This window comes from Palaemon carinicauda, chromosome 8 (assembly GCF_036898095.1).
Source record: "Palaemon carinicauda isolate YSFRI2023 chromosome 8, ASM3689809v2, whole genome shotgun sequence".
Classification (NCBI taxonomy): domain Eukaryota; kingdom Metazoa; phylum Arthropoda; class Malacostraca; order Decapoda; family Palaemonidae; genus Palaemon; species Palaemon carinicauda.
Window position 1 is genome coordinate 132257313 of NC_090732.1, and position 15000 is coordinate 132272312.

Below are 15000 nucleotides of genomic sequence, written 5' to 3' on the forward strand. Positions count from 1 at the left end.
GTCACACAAGAGTTTCCGAGTAACAAAAGACGGTATGTAATTCCCGAATCTTGTCACTAGAGGGAACGATTCTGACAAAACCCATAAGAAATGATTCCGGTCGACCCCTTCCCTTAGTTTTAGGACTTTGGCAGAGATCTTCTGGGTGGTTGACTTCCATCGATGAATGTCCGCAGATTTGCGATCATGTGCAACACATGATTTGTTTTGGGTTTTTGTTTTATCCAATTATTTGGCCAAATGCAGTTTCAGCCATTCAATCATGGTTTTCATCAGGCTACATTTATGAACGGGAATAAACTTCAATATATAGGGTAGCACATTAGATAATAGAATGAAGAATCTAAATAATTGTAAAGAAATGTAGAGCTATAGAAATTTAAAATGATGGGGCAAATATCATTATTATTATACTATTATATACATACATACATACATAAAGATGAAAAATAATTTCAAGTTATTGTGTTAGTATATAAAACCCCTGACTTCTAATTTCCCTCAAACTGACCTAATAAATATTTAAATTTTATGCAAATTCCACAAGTGACTTAAGTTTGGAGCAAGTGATCAAGTAAATCTTATTGAATGAAGTATGAAAAACTGTTTATTAAGTATTATTATTTGGGAATGCATTTTATTTTGAGATTAGAATAGATATCATTTGAACGGATAAACTGGACTTAATGGCTCGCTTCAGAGACAGAACTTTTTTGAGATTCTTAATCTGCTGGAGACTGTTATTTCAAGGCTTTGGGATCATTTATTGTATTTATTTAAGAGAATAAAAGAATAAATTAATGGGAATAGTTAATAAATCTTCAGTAATGTCAACTTGTCAACGTTAAGTGGTAAATTTTGTAACTTGTTTAAAGAATTTAAATTAAATATTCTTTTTTAATATATATTTCATGTTCTAGTTTTAATTCTTGTGTAAACAGTGAATAATTCGGTTTTTTAATGCAGACTTAAATGAGAAACGTTTAACATGAATTTCCTAACGAAGTTTGAGACTTCCCAAACCTAAAAGCAATTATGTAGTAATTAAGAATATTAATAAAACTTTTACTTTTTCGATTTAAAATAGAGAATTATGATATGAGTGACACTATTATTATTATTATTACTAGCCAAGCTACAACCCTAGTTGGAAAAGCAAGATGCTATAAGCCCAATGGCTCCAACAGGGAAAAATAGTCCAGTGAGGAAAGGAAATAAGGAAATAAGTAAATGATGAGAATAAATTAACAATATATCATTCTAAAAACAGTAACAGCGTCAAAACAGATATGTCCTATATAAACTATTAACAACGTCAAAAACAGATATGTCATATATAAACTATAAAAAGACTCATGTCAGCCTGGTCAACATAAAAACATTTGCTCCAACTTTGAACTTTTGAAGTTCTACTGATTCAAATACCCGATCAGGAAGATCATTCCACAACTTGGTAACAGCTGGAATAAAACTTCTAGAGTATGCAGTACAAAAGAGCCATAAGACCGTAATGAATATTAAAAGATGAACATATGATGATTCAAGACATAAATACTGTAATAATTGTGATAACAGATTTATGACATTTATCTTTTCCCTCGAGATTCGGAATATGACTTCGCATCGTCTCTATGGCAGGTGGCACTCTTTGTTGGAGTTTTTAGTGATCTAATCCTTATTATTTATCTTGAGGAATAGATGAGGTGTTATCCAGTCCTTTTGAATGACTTCTGAGCCTCTGTTGTGGTTGTACTTACTTTTCATATGGCTTTCATTTGTGACAATTGTAGTACATACTGTTTATATCGATATGGATATATATATATATATATATATATATATATATATATATATATATATATATATATATATATATATGTATATATATATATATATATATATATATATATATATATATATATATATATATATATATATATATATATATATATATATTATTTTAACCATAAAAACATTTCTGTTGCTACTATCGAAATCAAAGAAATTTATAAACTGGCCAATAGATAATATACATGTATGACTTTATTGTACAAGGCCGGAATCACATTGGAATAAAAAAAAAAAAAAAAAACCTTGAAATTCCAATAAGAGTTTTTTTTTTTTTTTTTTTTTTTTTTTTTTTTTTTTTTTTTTTTTTTTCTCTATATCCCCCTTAGTGATCATTTGTCCATGAGATATGGCATGAAATATGAATTGAACCTGTCCGTTACCACCTGTAAGTTGAATGAGTAAACATTTAATCTCCACCTATCACACGCGAAAATTGGCATATAGTTTCATCTCTACTGGCGTTAATGACATGTTGATTAACAAATGTAATTAGTGTTCATTTATCACTTGGAAAAGTAAATGATGCACGTGTTATTAAGTATCCGATAGATGTGTTACTCATATATTTTATAGAGAAATTTAGTTGTTAGTGAGAGAGAGAGAGAGAGAGAGAGAGAGAGAGAGAGAGAGAGAGAGAGAGAGAGAGAGAGAGAGAGAGAGAGGGCGTGTTAAATAGAATTAGCTCTGATCCTCATCTAATAGAATATGCAGTGCTGTTGGTTAGTAATAATAGAGACAGGTGTTGCAGTCCCCAGGTAACTCGCCGTAATAGATAATTTCATACATTCATTTGATCTTATTTGGTTATTCTTGCCAACACCTTTTTGTTTTTAAAGGGTTGATGTAATTTTGCCTATTTTTTTTTCTTTTAATTCTTTGATTTACAACTTTTATATTTTATTTTGCTTACATACCCATGCAACGCGCATCAGATACACATTCATATATGTATATATATATATATATATATATATATATATATATATATATATATATACATATGTATATATATATACATATATATATATATATATATATATATATATATATATATATATATATATATATATATATATATATACATACATACATATATATGTGTGTATTTATTAATTATTAATTATGTATATTTAAATATGAAAAGATATAGATATAGAATTACATTAGTACATTAGTTTGTATTCACGTTTATATGCCTATTCATTATATGCAATACATACCAGTATACCCATTACCCTTGCTGAGAAGATCTCTGATAGTAGAGTAAATTACACTTATTGGTAAGATGAAAAAAAACCAAAGCTTGGTAAACATAACCCTGACATGCATTTGGTGAGAATGGCAATGTTCCTCAAGTGCTGTACTTAAGTCATGTGTTACGCTATCTCAGAATAAGTTCCCTGGACACATGAAATGATATGCAACTGAATTGCGTCAGAGCTCCACACATGAATGATGATGACAGTTTTAAAGGGGAATAATTAATAACATAATTCGCCAAGGTTGGGGCTGATTTGGTCTTGATGGGGCGGGTGGGGGGGGGGGGGGGTGAACCCCTTCATATGTCTCACAGTTAATCAAGGGTCATTACTTATAAACTAATTACTTCAGTTATGATTGCCTATTTTTAGGTTGGCAGTTCAGATTTTCACTCCATCACCCCATTTACTGAGATGACTCTCGGAGCCCCATTGCAATTCATTTCAGTTCACACCAGACTCCTAAGATCAGTTTACCATTTGAATAGAGCTTGTATATTGTATTTTATTTTTGAGATGATTTATTTTTATTTTGTTCTTGCAGGTCTTTCAGAGCTGTAATGGACGATGATGTCGACGAAAAAGATGACGTCAAGAGGTGAGTTCAGTTTGTGTTTACTTTCTGGATGGAATTTTTTTGTAATGAAGTGTGTAGTCGGAGGAACGTAGAGAGTAGAGGTCCCCTTTTTTTGTTTTTGTTTCATTTGTTGATGTCGGCTACCCCCCAAAATTGGGAAGTGCCCTGGTATATGTATGTATGTATGTAAGTGTGTAGTCGGGAGAGCCAGGGATATTTAGGAAATTTAACAGGTATATTTTAGAGGAGGTTATTGACAATAAAATGTTTTTGTTTTATATGGGAACTAATAGATATTTTGTACAGTTAACTATATATTTGATGCATACTTGTAATATTGTATTTTTATACCTTAGGTATCACAGCTATGTATTTACTAGTATGAGTTCATTTAAGGCTCCAGGGTGAAGGAATTTCTCGGTTTCGTGCTGTTGTCTGCTTACGAAATACCCTATTATTATTATTATTATTATTATTATTATTATTATTATTATTATTATTATTATTATTATTAGTATTATTATTTATTATTTTTTATTTATTATTATTATTATTTATTATTATTATTATTATTATTATTATTATTTCTAGTATTATTATTATTATTATTATTATTATTATTATTATTATTATTATTATTATTATTATTACCCTCCCTGGATAGTCAGTAGCTTAGGCATCCCATTGATTGATAGATTGATTGATTTGATGTTTTCTGGCATCCTGAAAAAAAACAGTCTATCACTGGATAGATAGAAAGTAAAGAAAAAAGGAAAGGTTAGCAACAAAGGAAAATAAATAATAAGTGAAGCATGGAAAGGGATTAAAATGATCTCCAAAGGCATTATATCTCTTGACTTTTATAATGAAATGTTAATTCTGGGTACGGATTGAATAAAGTAATATAAAGTTTTGTCATTTCTCAGTACCGGTACTTATTACTTGGATAGTTCAAAGCGATTACTTTATAATGAACTTCCATTCAGGGTGCCTATAATGTGATGTCAATTCTAAAGCCTCATATCATTATAAAAATTTTAGTTTTGTTTGCTTATTTAAATTTTGAGGAGGATTTTATAATGAAGCGCTGTTTCAGGTTAGGCGTACGTCTCATATTTGAAATTAAATATGAAATTCCGGTTACCTAATTAATTAAGAATATTGAGTTATAACATTATGGAATAACAATTCTGTGTATTTATTATACGAATGTCGATTATTAGCGATTATTTCAAGTTTGATATCAAGACTAAACATATATATCAGTGTTTATTTATATGATGATGCCTCTTATTATTATTATTATTATTATTATTATTATTATTATTATTATTATTATTATTATTATTATTATTAATAATAATAATGATAATAATAATAATAATAATAATAGTAGTAGTAGTAGTAGTAGTAGTAGTAAGAGTAGTAGTAGTAGTAACAGTATGAATGCTTTTATGCGAAAGAAGAGAGCAGTGTACCAAGATTCAGATGAAAATACAAGCCGCACCAGTTGAGTCTAATGGCAGAAAACCGAATGGAAGAGGGAGTCAGGTACTTAAGATTGTCATATGTTAACACAGTTTCAAAGCCAAATGAGGCGGGAGTTACTGAGGTGGTTGAGAAGCAAGTTAGATGTAGTATTTTCGGCGCACACCATTGTCAGCCATGCTCGATGGAGCCTTAGTAGATGCTGTGGTTACCACTGCATTGCCTGTCATATAAGAGTTTTACTAGCTTTATTTATCATGTATTTCGTTTATCTTCTTTTATACATACATACATATACCAAAGGCACTTCCCCCAATTTTGGGGGTTAGCCGACATCAACAAATGAAAAAAAAAAAAGGGGGGGGGGGGGCTCTACTCTCTACGTTCCTCCAGCCTAACCAGGGACTCAACCGAGTTCAGCTGGTACTGCTAGGGTGCCACAGCCCAACCTCCCACATTATCCACCACAGATGAAGCTTCATAATGCTGAATCCCCTACTGCTGCTACCTCCGCGGTCATCTAAGGCACCGGAGGAAGCAGCAGGGCCTACCGGAACTGCGTCACAATCGCTCGCCATTCATTCCTATTCCTAGCACGCTCTCTTGCCTCTCTCACATCTATCCTCCTATCCCCCAGAGCTTTCTTCACACCATCCATCCACCCAAACCTTGGCCTTCCTCTTGTACTTCTCCCATCAACTCTTGCATTCATCACCTTCTTTAGCAGACAGCCATTTTCCATTCTCTCAACATGGCCAAACCACCTCAACACATTCATATCCACTTTAGCCGCTAACTCATTTCTTACACCCATTCTCTACCTCACCACTTCTTTTATACAATTAATATAACGTTTTGATGAACTAGAGGTTAAAAAATCACATTTTCTGATAAGTCAATATTTTTCCACCACAATTTTTTAATGAAGAAACTCTGGTACGATGTATTTCAAAATACATCTTTTAAAATCTATATGGGAATAAGGAACGGTATACGTTCACGTCCGTGTTTCAATATGCTTCGGACAACCCTCTTTCCGATGATTGCCTTTTAATTGTTATTGATGGAGATTATAAGTGTTCCATCCCTCAGTTTTCGGGAATTCAATAAAGGAGTTTGTTTATATCTTATTACAATTCCAATTGTTTTGAACTATGACAGTCTGCACATTACACAAATTAATGTTGAGGCATTTGTATTCATTTATGAAAAGGTATAATTTTTGCCTGTATATATATATATATATATATATATATATATATATATAATATATATATATATATGTATATATATATATATATATATATATATATATATATATATATATATTATATATGTATATATATATATATATATATATATATATATATATATATATATATATATATATATATTTATATATTGTTTCATTTTATTTTTTCAGTCTTAAGTATAAAGTAATTATTTGGTTGTAATTTTGACATTAAAATATATGTGTTTTTACCGTTCAAAAACCTTTGTTTGTCGAGTTACTTTACCTCATTTATACTTTGAAACCAGTTTTTTTCCTGTCAGATACTCTTGTTGATTTATCTGTGTCAAGGTGAGTTAGCTACGTAGGGAATAATGTGGTATGATTACATAGAGCCATTCATTAAATATAGAATTCAAATAGATTCATGATAGGTATTCAAAATCACTTATTAGCCCCCCCCCCCTCTCTCTCTCTCTCTCTCTCTCTCTCTCTCTCTCTCTCTCTCTCTCTCTCTCTCTCTCTCTCTCTCTCTCTCTCTCTCGGAAAATTAAAAAAATGATTGCTAGGAACCTTGTCAAATTTGTTTCAGTGTCAAGGTCAAAATGTTGTTGATACAACAAACTATCTGACACTTGTGATTCTGGCAACATTGCTTGGCGTTTTGTAGTGTTTGTTTGAGTGAACTGTATTTAGAATATGAATAATAATAATTTTGTTTTATTTTCAAGATCAGTCGTTGCTAAATATTCAACCCTACTGAACTGATTTGAGTGTTATTTTTTTTTTTTTTGAACTGTTATGAATTGGTACAGCTTTGATTTCGAATATGAAAATTATGTCTCTCATTATAAATATCTTTGTAATTATATTAAGGTCTAATCGTTAGAGATGAAAGGGTTCTCGTCCTTGCGATTGGATTTAAACTTTCAGTGGCATATAATTTAGATCTCTCTCTCTCTCTCTCTCTCTCTCTCTCTCTCTCTCTCTCTCTCTCTCTCTCTCTCTCTCTCTCTCTCGGTAGTTCGTTTTATTGCCATTTTAGAAATTTTGTAAATATATGGTTGAAGCATGGCCACACTAGTTACCAAGCCGCACTAACATTGTAACATAACTCCAGAATGTTTTACATTTTCTTGGCGTTTGTCTTGGCTCCGCCTAGCTCTGGTCTTTGCATTCCCTCGACTGAGTTGGCCTTTGTATTCCCTCGACTGAGTTGGCCTTTACATTCCCTCGACTGAGTTGGCCTTTGTATTCCCTCGACTGAGTTGGCCTTTGCATTCCCTTGACTGAGTTGGCCTTTGCATTCCCTCGACTGAGTTGGCCTTTGTATTCCCTCGAATGAGTTGGCCTTTGCATTCCCTCGACTGAGTTGGCCTTTGCATTCCCTCGACTGAGTTGGCCTTTGTATTCCCTCGACTGAGTTGGCCTTTGCATTCCCTCGACTGAGTTGGCCTTTGTATTCCCTCGACTGAGTTGGCCCTTGCATTCTCTCGACTGAGTTGGCCTTTGCTTGCCTGTTCGTGTGAGCGTTTGATGCTGTCTGGGGTATGTGAGATTTGCGGAGAAATGCCTAAAGAGAAGACTGTCTCTATTGACTATTCTTTCTACTCACGTCTCTCTCGTTTTTCTCGTTCATTACTCTATTCTGGGTAGGGTCTTTTGTTCCAGTGTATCCCTTAGTCCTTCTCTCCCCCCTCCCCCCCACTCCTTGCCAGCCGTAGCAATATTGCTGTGGTTAGCTTATGTAACGGTTGGGTGCCACTGACGGCACCCATAGAAGCTAAACAATCTCTCTCTCTCTCTCTCTCTCTCTCTCTCTCTCTCTCTCTCTCTCTCTCTCTCTCTCTCTCTCTCTCTCTCTCTCTCTCTCTCTCTTTGAATAAAAACTTTTAATTAGCGTTGGGTGTATTTCCAGTAAGTGGGTTGCTTTATCTTCCATTAGAGAAAATAGAGAAATGGCATCTTTTCATACTTTCTGACGGGTGATAATTGGATTAATCTCGTCTGTTTGATGTTGATTCAAGGTCTAGGTTAATTCCATCACTGCTCCTGTTTCATTATTTTTTTCTTATATTTTTTCTTCTATATTTTTTCACATTTCTGGCAGTTGTTTTAGCTTCCAGTTCGCCTTAAACTGAATTGAAATACATACAAAGCCTTAATTGAATTTTCACGATGAAAATGAATTAACTCATGAATAGACGTCGTTGAATTGTGACGTGCGTTGCAAGGGAATTTTAATTCAATTTGTTGTGTGGCTAAAGCCGGAAGATATTACTTTGAGAGGCTTCCAAGCAGCCTTTGCTTGTTTGGCTGAAATTATTTCATTGAGGAAATTCCTTCATGTTTTTACCATGCAGACCCATCAGAAGTATGTCATGTTTTCAATTCACCGATGCGTGAGGAGATCGAAGAGTTATGAGCTTATAGTAGCTATCTTTGTTTCTGGTGAAATTGTTCTGAGACCCTAAAGCCGGGAGCACACTAGCGACTTTGTGGCGCCACAAAGCCACAGCATCGTGTGGCGGGGATGTGGTCTCCCATAGGTTTCCATTGTTTTCAAAGCCACGCCACGCCTGTGGCGGGGATGAGCGACAGAGAGGCACAGTCACTAGTTTGCGCGGCAAAACTTGAAAACAATGGAAACCTATGGGAGACCACATCCCCGCCACACGATGCTGTGGCTTTGTGGTGCCACAGAGTCGCTAGTGTGCTCCCGGTCTTACGGTGTTTAGTGTTTGTAGACACACTAGTGATTTTATGTTAAAACACGCAACTTGTATTTGGTAACATTATCTCTCAAAAAAAAAAAAAAAAAAAAAAAAAAAAAAAAAAAAAAAAAAAAAAAAAAAAAAAAAAAAAACGGAAGAAGAAGTTCACATAATGAAGGGACCATAATTTTCTTTAAAAACCCGAACTTAGAGTGAATATCCGATTATGTAATCTTTTTATGTACCAAAAATCTTTTCTAGAAACCTGTTAGTCAGAGAGATGATGACAACTGAATGCTGCTGATGGACGCAGAATAACTTTGCATTTTGTTAATATTAGGAGATATATATTGGTTGCATATTGCGAAAATCAAACCATTGTTCTCTAGTCCTGGGTAGTGCTATAGCCTCTGTACCATGGTCTTCCACTAACATAGGGTAAAGTTCTCTTGGTTGGGGATACACTCGGGCACACCATTCTACCTTATTTCTCTTCCTCTTGTTTTTTTTCAAGTTTCCATAGGTTATATATGAAAGATCTATTTCATTGTTGTTACTGTTCTTAGAATATTTTATTTTAATTGCTTATTCCATCTCTTGAAGTTTATTCATTTCCTTGCTTCCAATCCTCACTGGTCTATTTCTCCCTGTTGGAGCCCTTAGACTTATAGCATCCTGCGTTTCAAACTAGTGTTGTAGCTTACCTAATAACAACAGCAGCAGCAACAACAACAACAACAATAATAATAATAATAATAATAATAATAATAATAATAATAATAATAATAATAATAGTAGTAGTAGTAGTAATGGTAATAATAATAATAAAGGCCAGAAGTAATATAAGTTTTGCTGAATTATGTGGATCTGGAAGCAAAAATTAAGCGGGGTTAAAGATGAGTTACGCAGTTGGTTGATGCTTTATGTACGAGATCGTCTAATTAACCATGATTTTTTTTTCTTATGACAATAGAGTCGGGTTTCAGAGTACTTGTCACTTTTAGAAATATGTCTTTTCTGGCAACTATGTTAGGAATCATTAACGAGTGAAAACTGATTTTGTTTTTGTTAAAAGTTGCTTAACGAGACTATCTAATTTCGTTTCTTGACTTAAATGATGGATGTGAGAGAGAGAAAGAGAGAGAGAGAGAGAGAGAGAGAGAGAGAGAGAGAGAGAGAGAGAGAGAGAGAGAGAGGGGGGGGGCTTTTCAGCAAAGGTTTCCTAATTCAAGGTCGTCATAAATTTGATGCAATTAAAACAGGACATTGTCGTACACGTTACCAGGAAATTACGAGAGTTCCATTGTTAGTCGATGTTTCATATAAAGTCTTAGAAAGTTTGTACTTATTTTTATCCCATTGGTGAAATAATGTTTTAGATTCGTCGAAAACCTGGAGAGTTTCTCTGTTTCCAGCTAGATAACAAGAGGAAGATCTTTTATTTACTCGTGAACGTGTGCATGCATACTTCATGCCGATTTGTGCTTGTAAATTCACTAGTTCGTTTTCATTCCATCGTCCTAATGAGGTAAAGGTACGATATGCGCTCGTAAGGTTGGTAACGTCTTTGCCTGGTGTTTGCCAGTCGTGGGTTCGAGTCCCGCTTAGACTCGTTAGTGCTATTAGTGTCTGCAACCTTACCATCCTAGTGAGCTAAGGTTGGGGGGTTTGGAGGAGCCTATAGATCTATCTGTCGAGTCATCAGCAGCCACTGCCTGGCCCTCCCTGGTCCTAGCTTCGGTGGAGAGAGGCTTGGGCGCTGATCATATAATATATGGTCAGTGTCTAGGGCATTGTCCTGATTGCTAGGATAATGTCACTGTCCCTTACCTCTGCCATTCATGAGTGACCTTTAAACCTTTAAACCTTTAATGGTGTCATCAGAAGTGGATTGATCAATTGATTGGCCTTAGCTGACATTTAACATTATGGATATAGATTAAATTGACAAGACATGGATCGTGATATATAATTGTACTAAAATTTGGTATTCTTAGTGCTATTGTTATTGTATATTATTCTGTAGGTATACTTGTATGGACAAACTATTAAACAAACCAATGAAAAAAACATATATGAGCAAGGATAAGAAAATATTGTTAAATGTTCTCGTAAGAAACGAAATTCCTACTGAAGACACGAGTGACATTGGCACGGACTCAAAAGAGTGTCAGGTGAAAATCAGAGGCTATATTTTTATATACATATATTTAATATGGTTGGTGATAAAATAGGCACTAATGTAGTCAGATTCCCTGCATTTGTTCATTTCTTTCTTAAAAATGACATTTGTGTTACTATGAAAAGGCGTTATTTTTTCGTTTACGAAAATATAACCAGAATGATCAATCAGGATAACAAAAAGATAATATCAGCGATGCTGAATATTAATGTGTCTAAAACCGATCCTGTATAAATAATAAACTCCGCTTTTAGATTATCTGTCGTTCAGCCCGGAGCCAGACTCTCCCACTAATGGGTACTAATAAGTATAGAAAGTGAATGTACATTATTGTCCGAGAGTGACATACTTGGGATTGGGCCATGCCGACTGGACCTTCTCTTATATTTCCACCATTTGTTAAGTAAGAGGCTTCGTTAAAGGTCCACGAGGAGGATTTAGGATTAGTGGTTAAATCCCCTAAATATCCTAAATGGAAATGGACATTCTGGCGTTGAAAAGTCTCGAGAATGCGGCTTGGAAAATTTCGTCCAGAAGTAGTGGCTGAGGTGGGGTGAGCTTAAGTCTGGAACGAATCCTCAAACAGAGAAGTCATGTCTGAGTTTGGGCCTTATGCTTTTTTTAAGCGGCTCATTACTATTATTATTGTATTTAGGCACTATCTCGTTTAAATATACTTTTTATAATACGCTATTTGTGTGCATATATATATATATATATATATATATATATATATATATATATATATATATATGTATATATATATATATATATATATATATATATATATATAGATATATATATATATATATATATATATATATATATATATATATATATATATATATATATATATATATTCACACATATACTTTTAGCTTACGCATTTTTTTCGGAGGGTGTGAGTGTTACCAGAAGGATACAGTTCTCTGGTTTCTCAGCAAGTTTTAAGAAGCAAGGTTTCCACTTTGCTTGTCCCCAACAGATGCTGGTACCCGTTTTAATGTGGATGAACGTGTGAGCTTTAGTCTAGGATTGAGCTCGGTCCTAGAAATCGCCAATTGAGTAGTGTACCTCTTGCTCCCTCCCCTTTCCCCCTCCCTCATATATACCCAGTGTCAATGACAGTAACACGTTAGCAACGACGCTGGTCTTCCGAATTGAAAATTTAAGAAATAACGAGTTTGGTCATTGATTGACTTGGGGACAACCAAGAAATGCCTGAAGTGATTGAACTATTGGGCTGACCTAGCCTCTGTAGTATAGATTTTCGAGTAAGTCGATTTTCACCAGTAAATAACAAAGCAATGTCTATTGATACGGTTGTTCGTATATCGTCATATCATGTACAGTACGTATTATGTGTAAGAAACTTACTCAACAATAACTCCTTTTTACATTGACAAGGAATCCTCACCAGCAGCAGATGAACCCCTGTTATATTGTTAGAAAAGGTCACTCTTGAGTGTATATATATATATATATATATATATATATATATATATATATATATATATATATATATATATATATATATATATATATATGTGTGTGTGTGTGTGTGTGTATATATCATATTTATGTATATTTATATATATATATATATATATATATATATATATATATATATATATATATATGTGTGTGTGTGTGTGTGTGTGTGTGTGTGTGTGTGTGTGGGTGTGGGTCTGTGTGTGTGTGTAAAAGTATAGTTTAACACGTGACACCATTTCATAGGTGAACACAACTTTTCCTACAGTAAATAGTGTTCGTTCAATGAATTTCACCTTTATTTCCGCCGCAAATAAGCCGTTCTCCCATTATTTACGACTGAAATAAAGCTGAAATTCAGTGCAAACACACCATTAACTGTTGGAAAAACAGTATGTCCTGTAAGGAAAGTTTTTCCTGAATTAGAATATATTTCGAGATTCGTTCAAAAGGCCACAAAACCTAAAACACCCCCACCTAACTTAACCTAGTAATTCCCAGGTCACCGATCTACCTTCGGACTCTGCTTCCAGGTCACAGACATAGCTGGGGGCAAGCCCTCCGGACCCCCTTCTCCAGGTCACAGACCTAGCGGGGTCGAAGCCCCCTGGATCCCCCCCCCCCCTTTCCCAGGTAACAAACCATGAAAATAGATAACAAATAATGCCCTACTTCATTTCCTTTATATGCACTAACACTGTACTACAACAGGGTCCTAAAATCTAATTACAAATAATAGCTTACCTTACATGCTGCGGATACCTTCGAGCCTTAGGATGTAAAAAACAAATAAGAAATAGCACAGGAGCATAGATTACCAACATTTTGTGTAATCTTTTATGGGTCCCAAAGAACAATGTATAGAGAACAAAACGTTAGTTTTACCATTATTTATCGATTCCCCAGTAAAATTTCTCCACCCAAAACCCCTGGTTCACACTGGGTGGCCCCCATTACTGTAGAATATATTAGGTTATATCTTATTAAATATTTATTTGCGGCGGAAGTAAAAGACTTTATTGAAGAAAACAGAAGTTTTCTCTATGAAACCCTATTACTTTATTAGTAAAGCTTTTCCTGTGTTCTATATATATATATATATATATATATATATATATATATATATATATATATATATATATATATATATATATACACACATATATATATATATATGTATATATGTATGTATATATATGTATATATATACAGATATATGTGTATATATATATATATATATATATATATATATATATATATATATATATTATATATATTTATACATGTAGATATATATGTATTTATATATATATATATATATATATATATATATATATATATATTTATAAGTATAAATATAAATATATATATATATATATATATATATATATATATATATATATATATATATATATGTATATATATATATATGTATATATATATATATATATATATATATATATATATATATATATATACATACTGTGTTTTGGGGAAGTAACTGTTGAAGACACTAAAAAGATAACGAATGGAAAGTCAACAGTATTTAACAGGATTATTAGTGAGACGCTGTTGCATAGTTATGAAAGTGAGTGAACAATTTATTATAAGTTATTTTTCATTAAGATAAAAGTCTTGAAGGAATGATTGGGACAAATCGGTTCCTTTGTATATGGGTAAAGATGATAGAGGAGACTGAAGAATTGCATAGGAAGATGCATACCATGATTTTCATCAAAGAAGTAATACAGGTAACAAGGGATGACAAGGAAACACCTATGATAGCGTAAAGAATTAAAGATTTAAAGGTCGTCCATGAATGACAGAGGCAAGGGACAGAACAAGGTCCTAGAGACTGCCCCTGTGTTCATATGATCAGCCCCCAAGTCCCCTCTCCATCAAGCTAAGACCAAGGAGGGACCAATTCCTAGCTCACAAGGATGGGAAAGGTTGCAGACAAAGGGATGTTTAGTTTTGAAATTAGTTTTTATGTTAATTGTCCTATTTATTGTTAATTTTCTGTGAGCAAAATTAAGCTTGTCAGCTTTCTCGAACTCTGAAAATGCCAGTTGTGCTACTTGTTATGGACCAATTATGTGAAAGGGTTGAAAATTAAGTGAAATGGGTTCTGAAGGATTTTGTTGTCATTAGTGATGACTTTGGAGTATGCTGAAAGTTTGGAATTATAGAAACAGACATTATTTTAT

At 33.4% G+C, this 15000-nt stretch overlaps 1 protein-coding gene across 1 annotated transcript in view; it reads left to right on the top strand.

Moving 5' to 3' along the window:
• LOC137645450 (circadian locomoter output cycles protein kaput-like) overlaps nt 1-15000 on the top strand; it is a 257476-nt gene that overhangs the window by 201342 nt on the left and 41134 nt on the right. Inside the window, exon 3 of the mRNA XM_068378254.1 lies at nt 3655-3708. Coding sequence (XP_068234355.1) covers nt 3655-3708 — 54 coding nt within the window. The remainder of the gene's footprint in view (nt 1-3654; nt 3709-15000) is intronic.